This window comes from Ptychodera flava, chromosome 9 (assembly GCF_041260155.1).
Source record: "Ptychodera flava strain L36383 chromosome 9, AS_Pfla_20210202, whole genome shotgun sequence".
Taxonomy (NCBI): Eukaryota; Metazoa; Hemichordata; class Enteropneusta; family Ptychoderidae; genus Ptychodera; species Ptychodera flava.
The window spans coordinates 29,215,096-29,233,674 of record NC_091936.1 but is presented as its reverse complement, the minus strand read 5'-3'; the positions used below and the strand labels follow the sequence as shown (position 1 = coordinate 29,233,674).

The following is an 18,579-nucleotide window of genomic DNA, read 5'->3' as shown; positions in this document are numbered from 1 at the left end:
TGTTATGTATATAACAGGCAGAAATGTTGCTTCGGTCATGGTATTCTATTTTTGAAATATGACTAAATTAGTTTTTAGCGTGTGCAATTTATCACAGCATACTTCACTCACATGGCACCTGTTACGTTTTCCATAAATTTGATATCAATCTCTGCTTTGGGAAATGCAGGTTGTAGAGGGAATAATTCTGCGCATTCTGAGAACTGAAATGAAGACAAAGGTTACTGAAGATATGCCAGTTTGGCTCTGAAAGTCAGACCGTTCATCTTTCAAAGTTTTGCAGTCTAAAAATAACTACTGTGCTGACAGGGAAAATCTCTTGTCACAGCAGGTTTCTTCACCGAGGTCACTGAACTTTCACCAACGAACAGCTAGAATGATCATATTGCTTACTGAGACCCCTGTACAAAATCAAACGAGGTGAAAAGGGGCAGATGTTACAGACAGCATATCTTGAATAACAATAATTATATCCACGAAGACAGTACATCATTGGAATACAGTTTATCGCATTAAATACTGAAATTGAATAATTGCAAAAATGAATAAAGTACAAACCTATACTAGGCAAGAGTGGGGCAATGTATCCATTGGGATTTAAAAATACAAATGTGTTAATCATGACTTTTAAGTGAACACAAAGGTTGCCTATGCATATTACAGGAGGTACATTTTAGAGCCTGGAAATCTTGCAATTTTAAGTCGCATTAAAAAACCAGCTTAAATTCACACTTGGCATGCATTACCAAGTGACCTATGTAGGCAAAACTATTTTATTTCAAATGATTTTAATATCTATAACAAAAATTGATTTTAAAAACTGAACTGATAAGTGAAAAGTTCAACAAACTTTTAACATGTTCAACCCTAAATGCGGGATGAGTATGCATTAATCTATACACAAGCTAGTTTAGACTGTTGTACGCAAATTCTGTACACTCAGACTACTGAGGAATTCTCTAATGTTCAGCTGATAGTCTGCAATGTCTTGGATATTGCTTGCAATCTCAGTCTCAGCTTCTCTTTCTGTTTGATCAGATCTTCTTCCAAAGCTCTGGCTTCTGCAAGCATCTTGTCAAGTCTGGTCGGGCAGAAAGTCTCAAACTCTTGGCTTTCCCTGTGAGTGACAAGTGTACTCAATGTAAAGGATAAATTCAAGGTGTTTTGTTTCAGTGAAGCTTAATGCATGCTATCACAATGATAATATTATATCTTAATTGGAAAGGCGAGGCTTTTAACAAATCATCAAATGTTTCTTTCAGAGGACATGCACATCTCTGTTTTTATCCACTTCTGTGATTTCAGTTTTAATTCTATTGCCACTTTTTATTTCAATGTCAAAATGTATGTTTGTTTACTTTGGTTGGTAGCAGTGTTTGAATATTTAAAGAGCCTTTAAATTCGACCTGATGTCAGGAGAATTCTGAAATAAATAAGCAAATGAACAGATGCATAATGAATAAAGATATTAGTAAATAAATTCACGAATAACTAAACACAAATATAACATACAAACATACATACATACATACATACATACATACATAACAAATTGATAAACAAAATGCATGTTACATCTTCTTAATCAATTTTTCTAATTATTGTACTTGGGCCTCAGCCCAAGTACATTTGTTTTCATTCCGTGGGAAAAAACTCTGTAAGGTATAACCATTTCTGGCTGAGACCAGGGAGGGCAAAATGTCTTGGCTTCATCTTTCTTGGCATAATAAATGGCGTAATGATGCTAACTTAAAAAAGTGCTGCTCTCAGCCAGTCATGAATAAGTGAGATGTGAATATAAATGCTTCTCTATCTGAGTTTTTGCCACAAAATCTTCTGAATATAATCAAAATGTGCATCGAAATGCAACAATTATGCACCCTCCGTTTCCTAAGCGATGGCACGACCCTTGCTACACCCACTGGACGAGCCAAAGTGGGAGGGGTAATTTCAGTTTGGTCGAACAGGAGGGCTCGAGACCAGAATTTAACATTTAAACTTGAAACATGTTTAATCACTGACAAGATGTGGACTAGTGTTAATCACAGTGAAAGTTTGAAAAGGAAAGGTTTTATGCCCCGGACACAATGAAAAACATTACGACTGGAAACTGTACCCCCAGTTGAGAATAGTAATGCCCACAGCGATGGAGAACACTTATCCTTGAGCTGAGAAAACCAGACCATCATTTCGAAATAGAGCTGCAGATTCGAGAAGCTCGTTCAAATAGCTAGGTACACCCCATAAAGGGGTGCTTTCGAGTTTTGAGGGCAAATTTCGCCTCCTTCATATAGAAATCGTACGTTTGTTTTTCCAGGAGAACACACCATTTGACACAAAATTTGCATGTAAAGGGGTCGCCAGTAAGCACGTGGTCAAATCTGGCATAAGAAACAATATGAAATGTTGGGTAAAGCCAGTCCAAAATAAACTGATTTGAACTTTTGTGTTTTGTAATTTATACCACTGCAGTAACATTACCTTTTTTTGACAACATCACACAATGTAATACGTTTTGAAACTGAATACTCCGACGTATTCTGTGTCTCCTTTGCTAAAAAATACGGTATGCCGATTACCATGTAAGGAGATGATGACGTCAAGACAGATTTGTGGTGCGTTTGGTCCTGGATGGTGCACGAAGTTTTGTCGAGGTAGCTTGTGCATTTATTTCCTAAATGGAGAGATTAGGGTCGATCTAAACGAAGGCCGAAGAATGTTATGATACTCTAAGCGAGCTGAACTCTAACGCGAATGGTTGGATAATTTGGAGGATGTCTAGAACCGGGGTCTAGAATGATCTCGTCTCATTAAGATTATTTGGCGGTCAGTATTGAATTTCAACTGCGTCACAAGTTTGCAAAATGAGTATTCCGTCGAACGGTCAACGAACGATGTTTTAGAAATCTGGAGACATGGCACATCGCATTTTTATTTTAGTATTTTATATTTTACAAAAGATTTAAGAAGCAATGATTTTGTCGAAAATTCTGAAAAAAATATAGGAAGATTTGATCGCGAACACATTTTCACTTGGGGTCAACTAGCCTGCGTACGATGCTGTGTTCCGCTACAGCTAATCGCCCCGCACACCACAGCCCAAAGACCCGTACGTAGGGTCGGTGACTTCAAATCCATTTTGGGACTTCACGTTAAAAAGCCAAATTACTGCCGAAATTCAGCGTTCTTGGGCCCAAGTCGTATCCCAGCCTACCTCAGCTACTCGATCGCTTCCAAAAATGACAGTCTTTTATTCACTTCTCGTAAATAACCGTCGATGTCGGCAACTCTCTCGCTAGCCCTGCGTACGATGCTGTGTATTAGCTGTAGCACATAGCATCGTACGCAGGGCTAGGGGTCAACCGGATGCGCTATTTTGCGGGTTGCGGGTTGCGGGCTGCGGGTTGCGGGCATGAAAAATTGTGTGTTTTTGATATCATTTTCGCCCTTCTCACACTTCAGATTAGTTCAACCGCCGATAAAAGCACAATATTCAAAATCGTTTTCAACGCCGTTTCAGATAATTTTATTGTGGTGAACACGATTATAGTCCTAGGAAACTTTTCAAAGTCACGCTGGATCAAATGCTTGAAGGGGGCATACCGGCATGGAGCGACTATCATACTGCAGGTGCAAGTCATACGTTCATGATATTAGGAGATAAATTATTGAGAGCTGCAGAACACAAACTCATCCAAAAATATTCCTATTAGATCGATTCCTGAAAATAAGGCAACGCACCGGCGTGTTTTTCCCACTGAAATTCTCGCGTAAAATGTTAGCAGAATGTCGTTCTCTGAGGTCGCGACCTCGCTTGAACCGAAACGGCAAAGTAAACTAAGTCCTTTGTTGTACGTCTTTTTCTTTTAAAGATTTCATGAAAAATACACGGCATTTACAATACACATCACTTCTACGCTTTTTTAAGTCAAATCTTTCCTTATGCATTGCATTTAACTAGGCATTGTTTAATTTTCTGTATGAGTTGCCCTGGAACCGAATTGTGAATGGATGCATTACAAAGAATTTACTTCCTATGGCCTGATACTAGAAATGTAACAATTTTCATTCCGCGATAAGTGGCGACATTTCCGAGGCGCGATTTTTTTTGTCAGTCTGGTATTACGTATATTTCTCACTCACATCCATGGCAAGAAAGAAAAGTGATTCAGATCCCTAATTATTTGTAATGGCCAGGCAGCTCGGAATAAATGAATTGGTCCTCGGAATCGCCGCTTTTAGTTTAGCAGATTTTGATTTTTTCAGAAACGACGTATTTTCACCCATTTGGTTTGGTCTGTTATAGCATCTTCAGTCCAAAAAATCAAGTTACAGCATTGATGTTTTCAACAGCCTTCAAATATACAGTATTACGTTAAAATACACCATATAGTAGTGTTTCATTAATTTTAACCATCTTGACCTGATGGTGAAATATGGACTCCGCAGGAAAAGGGATACTGTACGATAGACCTGATCATGATTATTGATAATAGACACCTTCTAAAGGTTTTATTTCTTATATACTATATGCCATATTACATATATTAGAAATCTAGCCATAATTCTAAAAACCCGCAGCCCGCAGCCCGCAACCCGCACTTTAGCAGATACCGGGGTCAACATGGGGTCGCAGCCATGTTGCCTCAAAGCTTATTTCTGTCTGCACTCAAAATGTCGGATATGAACCTGAAAAATCGATGCAATTTCGTCAAAATTCGGCGATATTTCAGCCTATAGACAAAATTTTATCTAGGTAAGGTAAATTTACTGAAATTTGATCGACAAATAATCCTGAGCTTGAACGTGACAGCTCGCCTTCTCCGGGAAGTCAAGTATCCAGCTGCCCATACACAGTTGCCCATATGGCCAGGTTTATGAGATTGTTTTCAAGCGAGCGAGCCAATAGAGCTAGAGGTCTGATTTTTGGTATATAGGAATAACTTAGCAATACAATTATTTGACAAAATGTCACGTGACCTCAAATGACCTTTGACCTCAAATAGATATATTTGTCCACAACTCAGTAACCACAAGTGCTACACTCTTCATATTTGGTATGATGGGACACCTTATGACACCACATATTGTACCTCATTAATTATGCGCATATCTAATTCTGAGCAAGCCAATAGAGCTGGATGTCCGATTTTTGGTATATAGGGATAACTATAGGGTAGAAATCTAAATATGCCCATCTAAATATTAGACATCTACCATCGAGAACAAAAGAAATTTGCTGTAATTTGAATATTTAAGGAGTTTAAGCAATTTTCACAATAAATAAAGAACCCGTGCCTCAAACTCCACAAAAGTTGCTAGACATATTTTGCCGTTGTCATGCCATTGCTTCGTTTAATAACCAGTTAATCAAATGCCTAATTGACAGGAGGAAATTCAAGACCATATTTGAATAGTAGTATATATTATCCTCAAAATTACTCTATCACGGCCCAAGTACTCATTGCCTTCAGCAATACTGCCTTGTTATTATTATTATTATTATTAAACTTTATTTCAGACAGGTACAAGGACTGTCCATAGAATAAAAAAAAGCTACACATTACACCAAAAAAGTACAACACCAAACTACAAGAAAGTACAGACAGATTACAAACACACATTAAAAAGCAGGAACCCTGAGAGACAATAAAAAGCAATTCAAAGACTAACGATACAGAAGCTGTCTCCAATAAGATTACAATCCAGAATACCTACAGTCTGACAAAAGTAAAACTCTTAGAAGACTGTTGTCGGTACATTGCAGTCTCCGGACAAGACTGTACACAAGTCTTCTTCTAAAGACTGGAAAATTATTTACACGATTTTCAACAAAGGCAGCTGAGATACTAGCATTTCGCGATAAGTCTAAAAACCTGCGCAAAGCATTATTGTGACAAACATGCAGGCTACGAATGGACGAAACATTAAAATCACACCAAAGTTGAGCACAATAGATGTTATTACAGAAAGTATTAAAAAGTCGTAACTTAACACTCAAACAGCAATTACGAAACTTTCTCAGAAGTAAGTTTGCTCTACCACATAATGCCCTACGTTGGGAGGCGATATCATCATCATCCTTTAAGTCTAATGTAAAAACATGACCAAGATACACAAATTTTGACGCAAAATCAATACTATAACCCCTAAGGGTAATTGGTGGAATAATTCTGCATTTGTTTCGAGATTTAAAACACATACATTTTGTTTTTAAAACATTATAAACAATATCATTCTCTTCAGCAAAATTCTGGCAAATTTTGAGTAGTTTTCTTAGACCCTTGATAGAAGGCGCTGCTAAGCACATATCGTTTGCATACGATAAATTATTCAACATTGTACCACCTATTTCACAACCGATCCCACAGGCAGACAAAGCCTTGTTAAGGTCATCCATGTATACATTAAAAAGAATGGGAGACATGATGCCACCTTGACGCACTCCGTTTGACACAGTAAAAGTAGAAGAAATTGCTTTTCCCCAACGAACACAAAATGTTTGGGAAATAAACCAAAATTTAAGAATACGAACAATGTAAAGAGAAACATGCCTCTCAATTAACTTCTTCAATAGAGTGAAATGGTTAACCTTGTCGAAAGCTTTTTCGGCATCAAGGAAACATACATACACTGAACTTCCATTCTTCTTATAATACCTGATGGTTTCTTTTAGGAGGAAAACACACATATCAGTACTGTGCTTCCTTTTGAAACCGAACTGGTATTCAGAAGTTTCAAGTTGTGTTGCGCAACGATTTAACAGAACACGCTCCAGGATTTTAGACAAGACACTGGTCAGTGCAATTGGTCGATAATGAATAATGAGGCTCTAAAAGATTTGAAACAGATTGCCAGAAGCCAATTACCGCTGAGAACACATGTGCTCATGGTCTTTGGTGATATTTCAAGGTGAAGACAGAGGTCATGTGATCAGTGACTGACATGTATTTTCTATAGATTTGAAATGCTGATGTCAGAAGGTGATATGCTGTTCTAAGCCAACATTTGCGCTCATTAACCTCTTTCACCACCATAGGTTTGGCCTACAGCCATTGTCAATCAATGGTGACTGTGGACATGTTTACAGAGAATTGGGGATGAACAGTTGAAATCAAAAGATATCATGATTTAGAGTAAAATTCACATTGAAGTCACATTGAAGAGGTATTTGTTGAACTGAAGTGCCTTCCATCCAAACATAAAATGATACAATAGGAGAACCGAGCACATGTTTAAAACACACACATCTTGCTTTGAAAGAATTGAACGCTATCTCAAGACCTAAAAATACACAAAATGAAAATAAATAAATAAAATAAATAATAAATGAATAAATAAAATATAATAAAATGAAATAAAAAAGTTAATAATTGAGTTTAAATGTTTACTGGTTATTATATCTATGATCTGCAACTACTATGTCTCTCATAAGCACTGATATATATGTTCCTATTTTCTGCTTTCCCTTTTTTAGTTTTTTGAAGACAAGAGTTAGGCGATTGCTTTGATTTGTTGAAGTTTACTTTTCATGGTTAGAGAATATGAATTATATCAAAAACTTACTGGAATACTTGAGCCCAATGTGAACAATTCATCTTCATAGCTTGTCCCATCTCTGAAATGTACAGCATATCACATGGGTATACCAGAATGAATTGCCATTCAAAGTTGAGGTAAAAACAGTTGCATCATTTTCCTGGTGTTGTGGATAATGATGATGATGATGATGGTGTTGATGATGATGATGACATCAACAATGATGATGGTGACATAAATGGTGTTGATGATTATGATGGTAATTATGGTTGTGGTGGTAACAATCATGATAACAACAGTGATGATGACGATGATGATGACATGACAATATTACTATAGACAATACATTTTGCAAATGTACTTTAAAAATTGCTTGTTAAAGTGAAGTTATAATATTCAGTCTTCATTGAAAACAGGTTCAGAATGACAGTAAAATTTTAAGATTCAGTACGTCATACTCTAAATAAAACCATTTCACTACACTAAATTCCCACAAAACAAACATCTAAAGAAATGATGTAGTGTTGCACTTTACCGGTCAGTAAGTCAGTCACAAGCGGCACTTGTGAACTACTGCTACCATTGCCAGCAGCATGAACAGACTGTAGAGAAGTGATTGAAGATTCTTCTGGTGTTCCACCAACTGACATGGCTTCTATCTCGTAATTCTCAGTTCTATCACCTTGTATAATTGAAAGAGACCCAAAACTATAAGAAGAAGGTACACCAGTCAACAATAAAAAATTCATTCTGTTGAGATAAATGTTGTTGATTTAAACAGTTACATCAGATATGTCATGTTAACATGCTATGTTTTAGTTCCAGTAACTAGATGAAAACGTTGACATCCATACCTTACAGCCATGTCAAATTGTCATTTTACCATTTATCAGATAATTAAGTCTTGGCAAACGCGTTCAAGCAATGATTACACTTGACAGATGCTCTGAAGGCCAGATTCACCAGTTTAAATATTCTAACTTTCAAAGCAGCACACAAACATAAAACTGTTTGCCGTTCTTATGCTAACAGCAAATTTTATGACGATTATGACAGTCGTTGAGCTGTTTCAGAATCGGCAGTAAAAGAAAAATAGGGATCTGTAAACTTCCATTCTTTAAAACAAATAGAAATTAAAAATTGCAATAAAGGCCTCTGCAATCTGTTTGGTAATATTAGTATTTCAGATACTACATTAATAACTAAATTAATCGATAAATCACACTGAAGTTTTTGCCTATTTGGGAGCACTGACATTTATTTGCCTGAGGTCCAGACATACAATTACAGTACCTTGTCCATCAAAGTCACTGGTATTACTCTTTGGCTTCTGAGATGTCACTGGCCCTGGTGGAATAAATCCATCAGCCTAGAACAACAAATGTATAAACATGGAGCATGTTACGAGAAAATGAATGCTGGCAATTACAACAGTGAATGGTTGAAGTTTAAAAACAAGAGAAAATACTCCTGCACATGTGATGGCGCTATTCAAGAAGGCACTCTTGTTCAGCCAGCCGCATGTTATCATCAGAATGTAATGCATTGAAGTAATCACGGAAAGTGAAGATAATAAATAATAAATATTCAGACAATTTGCGATTTAACATTCACTTGTTTAGCAGGTTCATCTACAATATCAGCTTCATTTCAAGGACAGTCACACAATGTGTGCACAGTGAAAAGACATGCAATGGTAAAGCCTAGTGTTCCCCTCTTCACGTGAAAGATTAGAGTTCAAAAACAATCTCCATTTTCAATGAACTTGCAGGTCATACTATCTTCAAAAAGTTTCAATTGAGTTGATTAGTCTCATGTTCAAAATCAATCAGCAATTTAAATAGGGATATTTATTTTTTTATTATCAAAACTGCTCCTATTAGTAGTTGTTTTAAACTTGAATTTTTCCTTTTTGAGAGATATCGAAGAGACTTTCAATTACCTACTAATCAACATGATTAACTTTTCAGTGAGATAGTGATGTTTACTCACATCTGGTAGCATGGTTCCCATCAAATGGTTTTCCTGTGCTTGTTCTTTCAAGGCATCTTCACAGCTGTTCTTATTTGAGTGTTTGTCGTCTGCCAGTCTATGCTGATCAAAACTGGGGTGTAATTTAAAGATTGCAAAAATCGTACATATTTAGTTCGTGTAAACCATAGTTCTTGCTGCTATTACCCTACCAGCTCATTGCTTGTACACAAATCATGGGTGATAAACAGCAAAAATAATTGTCAACAGATCAAACAGTCAATATTGAATCCTGTACATTGTACAAACAACAAATATTTTCCCTGTCTTTCCACTCTGGATAAAAATTCCCCTTCAACCCTTTGAGCCCTGCTCGGAAAAAATGTCTGTATGATGTCATAGGTCACCAGGGCGTCAGGGTGCAAAGGGTTAATCTTTATTATTATATGATAATTTCTATGTAAATATAGAATCACAAAATATTGGTCTTACTTTCATGGGAACAAGTATGGGGTATGACAGTAATGAAAAACTGTAAACATGTAATGAACAATAGAACAATAAATTTTACAAAATGATCATTGTCTTTCTATGAAATCTCGCAATATATAAAAAAACACTGCTCCCCCCCCTCTCTCTCTCTCTCTCTCTCTCTCTCTCTCTCTCTCTCTCTCTCTCTATCCATGTGTATATGCATATGTGCAAGTGCAGCAACTTTGATTCACACTCTGAACATTCCTGAGGCAATTTGTATGTTACATGACTATGGACAGGTTGTTAATTGTAGAAGGATATATGCAAATGAGAGACTTATTGACATGCATTTGTTGACCCACTTCAATTGAGCAAATGTCAAAATCACTTCACAGACAAAATATGGAAAACTTCTCAGGGTACCAACTGAAACAAGTTTGTATGAGTTGTATCAATCAAAATCATCCTCAGAATGATCAAAATCTTTCCGGCCGGAACTATTTTGAAAATTAACAGAAATTATGGAAACCTCACCAACAAACACTGGTAAGACTGAGCAGACAATTATGCCTGACAGTAAATATGACATTTGGTAAGGCATCTTTTTTGGGGTGGGGGCTAATTGGAATCCCAGTGTTTCTGATGAAACCAAAGGACACAGAACACAGGACATGTTAACAACACTGCACAATGTTTGTATCTTGGGTAATACAGATTGCTTTGGACACTTTTTCTGTGTCTATGAACACGAGTGCTTTTCACATAGTATTAGTCCACAGAGAATTATCAATGGCACAGAATAAGATCAGTGAATGAAATGTTGGCAAATGCATATGGATTTTTTTGTCCTACATAAAAATAAGTTGGTAATGCCTACCTTTGCAAACCCAACGAAAAGTCCATCATATAAATTCTTTCTTCTGACTTTACTTCAAATCTTCTCCGGCATGTATGTGATATCACATCTTTTTAACACACTGCTAAAAGAAATTCAACAAGGTGCAGTACGTATGACAGTGAAATTTATGCAACGCAGTAGATTTCATTACATCCATGATTTCATCAAGAGTATATTTACACTGTTACACATCTCCACAGAGCAACCTGTGCAGTTCACATAAATGAAAATTTTGAAATATTAATGTTACCTTTCAGTTAGCATTAATCAAGAAAACGGCCGTTGTTGGTTTACAGATACAGGTCTATACTAACACATATGTGTGTTTATATACGGTCTTTGACGGTTAATACTGAATGACATTGTGATTCTGGTCGACTTTGCTTCCATCTAATCACAGATCAGAATTCAAAGTTTGATTGCTAACAGAGCGAAATTTGCTCAAGAAATCCATAGTTGCCGTATCCCCAAAACCGGGGCAGTGAGTGAATATGGAAAATCTTAGCTCAGTGTCAACTGTTCGCAACGCAACATTAGTATTACCATCTGGACCTCACAATAAGTCAATTGTCAATAACATATCAACAAAAAATCGAGTACCAATTGTATGTATTCACAAACGCACGCCGTTAACTGATATACACAGCACATAAAAACATTAAGGATAATACTCACTTCAAAATACCCGCGATAAAGCCGAATTATTTCAAAATGTCAGTGATTTTCTCTCGGACAACGCGATACCGTCCCAGTTAGCTTGTCCACCATATTGAAAATGACGTCACGAAAAGTTTTCATGGACCACAATGCCTTGCGCCATGAAAAACTTTCGAGGCGCGTACGTTTCGGCTGAATCAAAATCCTCCCTCGGAGACATAATTTGTTTATTATTATTTAATTTTATATCATCTAATGCAATGTGATTGCGTATACGATAACGTTCTATGGATTGTCTGTCTTTTCAGGGGTCTTGATGTCTTTTCGTTGGACATAAGTTAAACATCTGCGCACCAATTTATGTCCGCTTGTTCTCTTGTCCACTTATGTTCAAATCAAACTTAAATTTTTTTGTTGAAAATTGAGGGATAAAGACGTTTTTCGCAAATATAATGTAGATCGTTTTCAATCTACTTCTCCGCTCCCTTCGAACAACAAAACCAATGTGAAACAGCGCCCTCTTTGGTCGACAAAACACAGAAAACACAATGTCAACGACAAATTCGACAAGCGCTTTTTAAAATTATTTTATTTACGCAATTGAACCATAAAATAATAAAAAACTCATAACGTAAAAAGGTGGTTTGCTAAAAAGCAAATTAATGTCAAATTAGACTGAAGCTATATAGAAATATTTTCAAAATTGTGTATTGTCTATCTAAAATAATAGCACCGTTCAAATCGTTTTGTGTTTATTCACAATTTATTACACCATCCGTATATGTCCTTGAAGGGTTCATTTTATATTTATACTAATGTACCCTGTTTGAAATCGTTGATCACCTTATACTGTTTCTCGTATGTGATAACCGCAACAACTGTTTCGCAGAGAACAGAAATACAGATTACAAACTTACATCTCGGTTATTGTTATATTGACAACATTACGAAATCTGTCGAAGAATTCATTGCAAGTTAAGTTTTATCATTCTTTTTGCGGTGTCTTTAAATTTGGTCGCTTATAAATCAGAGATCCTCCTCTTTCACTTCAAACTCTTGACTAAGCTCCCTCTTACATAAAAATAAGCCCTTGTTTTCGAAGAGTACGGTTCCCTTGGACATGTTGTCGATGCGAAACCCTTCCATGTTGCAAAAGATTTCAGGCGCTTCGCCCTCTACGTTCGTTCCGTGTTTGTCCCTGATCACGGCTTTGACGCCCCCTTTAACGCGGTATTTGATTTTGTACGTGGCCGCGTAGTCTTCTTCCCAAGTTTTCAGGTAGACGCTGACTTTCTTCTTTGGTTTGACGGTGATTTCCGAGTCCAGCGTGCTCTTCCGGCTCTTTTCGAAGACTTTCTCGTCCCGCTTTTCGTCGAAGCTCTGTCGGTTGAATTCGATGCCCGCTTCCACGCAAGAGGCGGGCGGTTTTAAACTGATGCCACCTTGGGCACCGAACGTGTGTCCGCTCGTCAACGACCAGGTGTAGCTCGTTCTCAGGCTCCTCTCCGTCGTCAATCGGTGTTTCTGTTCGCTTGACGTATCGTTCACGAACGTCGTCGCGTGTGTCATTTCCCTTGCCTGAGCGCTGGAGTCCTGTATCCGGGTGTACTCAATATCCCCAACTTGAGTAAATTTGAGGCCATTTCTAACAATATCGACTTCGTATTTGTCACGAGGTCTATCCTCCAATACCCATCTTTTGATGATGTCATCGATATCTTCAATGACATGGGGTACGGTCATGTTACTCGCCATGTTGTCCTATTCTGTTGTAATATCCTGAAATAAAAGAATGCGATAAACAGTATATCAATTAAAGATTTGTCACATTTTTTGTCGATTTACCACATCAAATAACCTTAAACCACACGAGTGAATGTGTATGTATATTCGGGAGAGAGAGAGAGAGAGAGAGAGAGAGAGAGAGAGAGAGAGAGAGAGAGAGAGAGAGAGAGAGAGAGAGAGAGAGAGAGAGAGAGAGAGAGAGCAGGTGTGCTCTCTCGATTGACCTACTCGATATAAAAGGGGGCTGTGTAGTCACTACTTGATAATTTCCGTTCACAGAAATTTCGAAATTTCTGATTTCGTTAAGGTCTATCAATTTGACTCTCATCTTTCATCAAATCCCCTGAGTTCGATCGAGGGTTCTCTATGTTTGTCTCTGTTTGTCTCTAGTGTTTAGGGTTCCGTTCAGGCCTTAAATGGCTGTCCTGTCAACCCTTCTGTGTGCCTTTCCCTGTGCCTCTCAGTGTTCCACTTGATCGATTTTATGAAGCTCTATATCTGTCTATTTGTCCCTCTGTTCCTTTCTTTTGTCTTTCTGCACATGACACTGACACCTTTCCTTTGTCTCTGTCTTTGATATTGTTCTGTAGACCTGTGTATATTAGCTTGACATCTCCAGGACCTCTAATTGTCTGTCCATGTCTCTCACATTTAACTTTCCAACGTATGTTTTTGACGTCGCGTATATTACGTTGACGGGTGAAATAATTGATTTTATGAACGGTTTAAAGACAAAAAGCCTGTTTCCGGCTGCACGCTCTTTATTGGTGTCACGAGATACAAATCGCAATTTAACGGCACGTTAGTAGTGCGAAGCATAGACCAAGCATTTCAACAATTGCAATATCACAGTCTCCGGATCCTTGCTTTTGTCATCAATGTTTTCGCAGTCCCTGCAAGATCCGCTCTGCCATTTTTTTATCATCTGGAAAGATCGCATGCATGCAGTTTGCAGATCAAAGTATAGATATTGTCATCACTTTACAAAACGCAAAATATAAAATTTTTCGTTCAAAGGTTGATAAAAGCTTACACACTTTTTCTTTCTATATCTGTTTTAGTAATCCAGTTTTAAAAAAGAAGCCCGAGGTTATATCGGATGATAAAAGCATTTTGTCCCAGAGCTCATCATCACATTTCAAAGCCTCATCAATATCTATTGTAATATGCGTCTCCATTCTCTTGAGAGCATCATCAATACACGATGCATGTCGATTTCATCGCCATCCTTTGTAGTAGACGAAACGCCATTATGCCTGATTAATCACCGTGAAAAAAGATACTACCGGGTACGAAATTGCTTGTTCGCGTACATGTACTGTTACCCCGTTCCTAGTCCTCTGTAGAAGCTCATCTACAAGTTCGCGGGGACTCGGACCTGCCAGCTTGGAAGGTGATTACTGGGTTAATGACCAGAGTTAACCTTGAATGCTACCGCACACCGAGCAGTTAAACCTTCCTTTCATTCTGTGTGCAGATATACCAGCACCATTACCCATTTTAGTCATCACGTGCATGCTTTTGAAATCGACATCACCCATCAATAATTCATGCATATAATTTCACATGTGTGTCGTACTGACTGTCTCGTCGGACAGACCACTGCGCTCTGAAAATAATACTTTAAAATGCTTTCGGAGACAACCTGGGGCTTTGGTGTAGATTAATTCAGCATCAATTTTGCATCAAACTTAAGACCCCCTCTCCCCTAGCAAAGTGAGCATAACATAATATTGTTTTGCATAACAATACGCGGAGCTTGTTAACACACGATGACGTCATTCGCGAGTGTGAGAATAATAATACGATAATTGTGACAATATCTCGCGACATGCCATCCAAAAATTGACGCGCGCGACTGGAATATCATTTCCATGTCATCCTAACGACGGCAAATAAAAATAAGCATCGACAGAAATGTGAATAATGCGGAGCGTGTGGAGTCCGGGTTAATGCGGTATTTTTAGTAAATATTAGAATACAGAGCGAGAATGAATGCAATATGCTCAGACGGGGCACAGCTGTTGCAGTCACTATATTTGTATACTGGCCCCGCCTTTCAAATGCCGATCATATTTACAGTGTACGGTGAAAATTTGTGAACAAGTGTCTGGCAGTCGTTGTTCAGAGCTGTCGTGGATGAAATTAATGAAGGTTGGTACTTCAGCGTACGGTCGATACGTTTGCTAACCAAAGGTACGAAAGATTCAGAGAACGGTGGTTATGAAAAAGCCGAATTCCACAATTTTTAGCCCCTCTTGTTTGAAAATAAACCAGCTGACATGGGGAGGTCGAATTGTTAGTAATAAATTAAAGAACACTAAATCGAACGCAGTCAAAACGCTCCTGAAATTTCTTTGGGGATTTAAAACCGAATTTGATTCTTGCAGTGGTCGAGCGAACGAGATGAAGGCGGTCGGTGATGGAGCGATAGAGAGGGTCTGTATGAAGGCAAATACCAGAATGCTATTTATGGATGAAAAACATCGTTCTATTTCAATAATCGCGATGTTTATGCAAATCACCGGATGACATTACAATATGGAACCCATCGTGAGTGTGTCAAACCAGAAAACGATAATGAGACTGCCCTCCCATTCCGAAAAGCGGAACTGGCGTATACAAGAAAGGAAGCAGATTTTGTCACCTGGATAATAAAGCGTAACTTCTCTCTTTTTTATGTCTGTTCTTTGAGAGTCTCTAACCATTTCCTAATACAATAGATGATCTACTTTAATGTTCATAATACACGATGGAAAAATCGATTTTATACCTGTTTAATTGCAAGGGCATTTTTCTCAACGGTCCAGTTAACTACCGCAGCGTTTTCATCACAAAACAATCAATTTATCTAGATACCGTTAATTCCTCTGAAGATGCGAAATTCAAGTTTTTAATGGGTGACTTACTGTAGATGCTGATGTGAAACGGGTGTAGTCGGCTATCCAATATGTCTGCTTTACTAAATGGTGAACGAGCATTGAGCTTTTCGGGGTGTCCGAAATCAGCCGTGCGACTCGTCAGTTTTGAACGAAATATCGCGATCGGGAAGACGAGGATGTGCTTTCATAATTTGCGATCCTAGTAAAAGCAAATTCGTCGACAGAAAATGAGCTTAGCAGCGTTCTTTTGTCAAGGATGGTACTCTACAAATTGTCATATGTATGCAAATCGAAACGAACCGGGTGATTACATACCGCCGGCATAATTGACATTTTCCGATGGGGGAAAATTAATATTTGAAGAATGGATTTGACATCACAACACGTCACCGCCACATGTCACAAATGTCATTGGAAGACAGCCCATCTTCAAAGAAACGAACACATAAAAACCTGAGGAAATCAATCTACGATCGGACATTTTTTTGGTAAAATTAGCTCCGACAAACAGCTGTAAAATAGTACATACCTTCAAGTTCACCAGAGGAGTCGTGAAAATCGCTAACCTTCTCTTCCGCTTAAAGATGGAATTTTCCTGCATCAAAGCAAAATAAAAAGTAACATATAGTATAACGGATTTTGACCAATAAATTACTGTTAATATCCAGGCTTTTGATTTCACCAAGAGGGTTACTGCAAATGTCGCTAACATGGGCTGGGCACCCTTAGCTGCGATTGGTTGAACTGTTTCACGTGACACCACGGTAAAACATAGACGAGCAGAGGGCATGTTTATGGCTTGCTCTAATCATACAGGCTGGGTGACTTTGTGAATGAGTTTTAATGAGGCTGCCGATGTTTGTTTTAATACGTGGCGCATGCAAGCAATCGTTTAAGCGGTACTTGTTGACAGTTACTGCAATGACAGGTGGCGGTTTTCCACGGACTCGTGTCTGCCATCATCACGCATGGCGCTCTCCAGACGTTGCAAGCACTGATATCCACGAGTCTTTCAACATTCCTTACTGATAAGGTAATCAATCTATTTGATATAAGTATTTCCGACTGGATATATCATCGTTTGTAACTTCCATCGCCTCATCTGCCTCCATCCATTCGACAGTATAGTTCTTCTCCCTTCCGGACCAGTTCTGAATCCAACTTAAATGATCCAAAAGTATCTTCACTGTAAATATGTGATAAATATGCGAATAGATAAATGAACAAAACATCTTATTAAAACATATCGGCTATTTGTGGTATGTAAACGATAAGTACCCGAGCTAGGTTTTTTATTTCGGCCTGTGTTTGGAAACGAAATTCGAACTAAGGTCGAGATCATGAGATGAGCATTGCCAGCGAAACTCTACGAACGTTTGAAAGTGCTAAAATCAGATATGCTATACAGTTGGTGCGAAATTTTGTCCGATGATCGCCTTAGAGTTTATCCTAAAGTGCGAGTTTCAATGTAATCTGTTTTAATTATGCACGGCCCCTATTGAAACGCAGTGCGAAAACATGATAAATATAAAAACAATAATATACAATTTGATCAAAAAGTGCACAAGGCATTGATTTTCCCTTGTTTTCGCCTTTTCAATACAATACATAGAATTGTTCAACAGTATTGAACAAAACGCATTTGATGAAGATAATTTTCTCAATAGTGGCACATGGATATTTTCATAACAGATATCTCCCATCTAGTGCGATGCAGTTTGTATTTGCGCGCGCCCACACATTGAAACTTTAACTTGTAAGGTGGGATGGATAACCTGACAAACTGCACCAACGAAAGTTGAAAATTAAAGGGCCATTATTTGTAACTTTTGACCATTTTTTACCTCGGAAATTCCATGTTGGAGGCTCATATTTGTTGCAAAATGTTGTCCTACGAAGAAACAAACATGATTAGTGATGTTATAGCCACATAAAACTGCTAATTTTTGTTCAAACGTGTTGTCCTCCGAGCTCGTTTATTGACGTCTGGCATGCTCAGCGTGCTGGGGAGAACGCCGATAATGTTGACGCCGTGATCACGCCAGATGTACAAGTTCACGTTTATTGCGGGATCAAAACAACATTGCGTCGTGGATTGCCAGACATCTGGCTACGCAACGTGCTCGGACAATGGACTACGATGTAAGTACCGGGCATAAGTAATGAATATTTGTTTTGAAATCGCTGTAAATGGCTCGCGCAGGTGCAGAAGAATGCTACGTTGCAATCCGCGTGTCAACAGAGTTTGTATTTCTGTCCGGACAAAAATTGAAAATTTCGTTGTAAAATCACATGTTACTTAGTTGTAGGGCAAGTAATGTTTCCGAATAATATGCGATTCTCTGTTATTTGACAGGCTATTCAACATGGGCC

The 18,579-nt window shown here is 38.1% G+C and overlaps 2 protein-coding genes across 4 annotated transcripts; both read right to left on the bottom strand.

The window, feature by feature from the left end:
• Nucleotides 1-489: 489 nt before the first annotated feature.
• Nucleotides 490-11,673, bottom strand: LOC139139656 (uncharacterized). 2 transcript variants are annotated; one of them, XM_070708522.1, is made up of 7 exons: nt 11,558-11,673; nt 10,862-10,961; nt 9,532-9,643; nt 8,833-8,908; nt 8,075-8,221; nt 7,567-7,618; nt 490-1,117 (listed from the first exon to the last, which is right to left on the bottom strand). In XM_070708522.1, exons 2-7 carry the CDS (start codon nt 10,888-10,890, stop codon nt 967-969), a joined length of 567 nt encoding a protein of 188 aa, XP_070564623.1. In that variant the 5' UTR covers nt 10,891-10,961; nt 11,558-11,673; the 3' UTR covers nt 490-966. The 2 variants fall into 2 exon arrangements, with proteins under 2 accessions (XP_070564623.1, XP_070564624.1); XM_070708523.1 differs by having other exon boundaries at nt 10,862-10,964; nt 11,558-11,658.
• A 437-nt stretch (nt 11,674-12,110) lies between these two features.
• LOC139140598 (uncharacterized) lies at nt 12,111-17,036 on the bottom strand. Of its 2 annotated transcripts, none has more exons than XM_070709943.1 (2): nt 16,736-17,036; nt 12,111-13,318 (listed from the first exon to the last, which is right to left on the bottom strand). In XM_070709943.1, exon 2 carries the CDS (start codon nt 13,292-13,294, stop codon nt 12,566-12,568), a length of 729 nt encoding a protein of 242 aa, XP_070566044.1. In that variant the 5' UTR covers nt 13,295-13,318; nt 16,736-17,036; the 3' UTR covers nt 12,111-12,565. The 2 variants fall into 2 exon arrangements, with proteins under 2 accessions (XP_070566044.1, XP_070566045.1); XM_070709944.1 differs by lacking the exon at nt 16,736-17,036 and adding an exon at nt 16,234-16,476.
• Between the last annotated feature and the right edge of the window lie 1,543 nt (nt 17,037-18,579).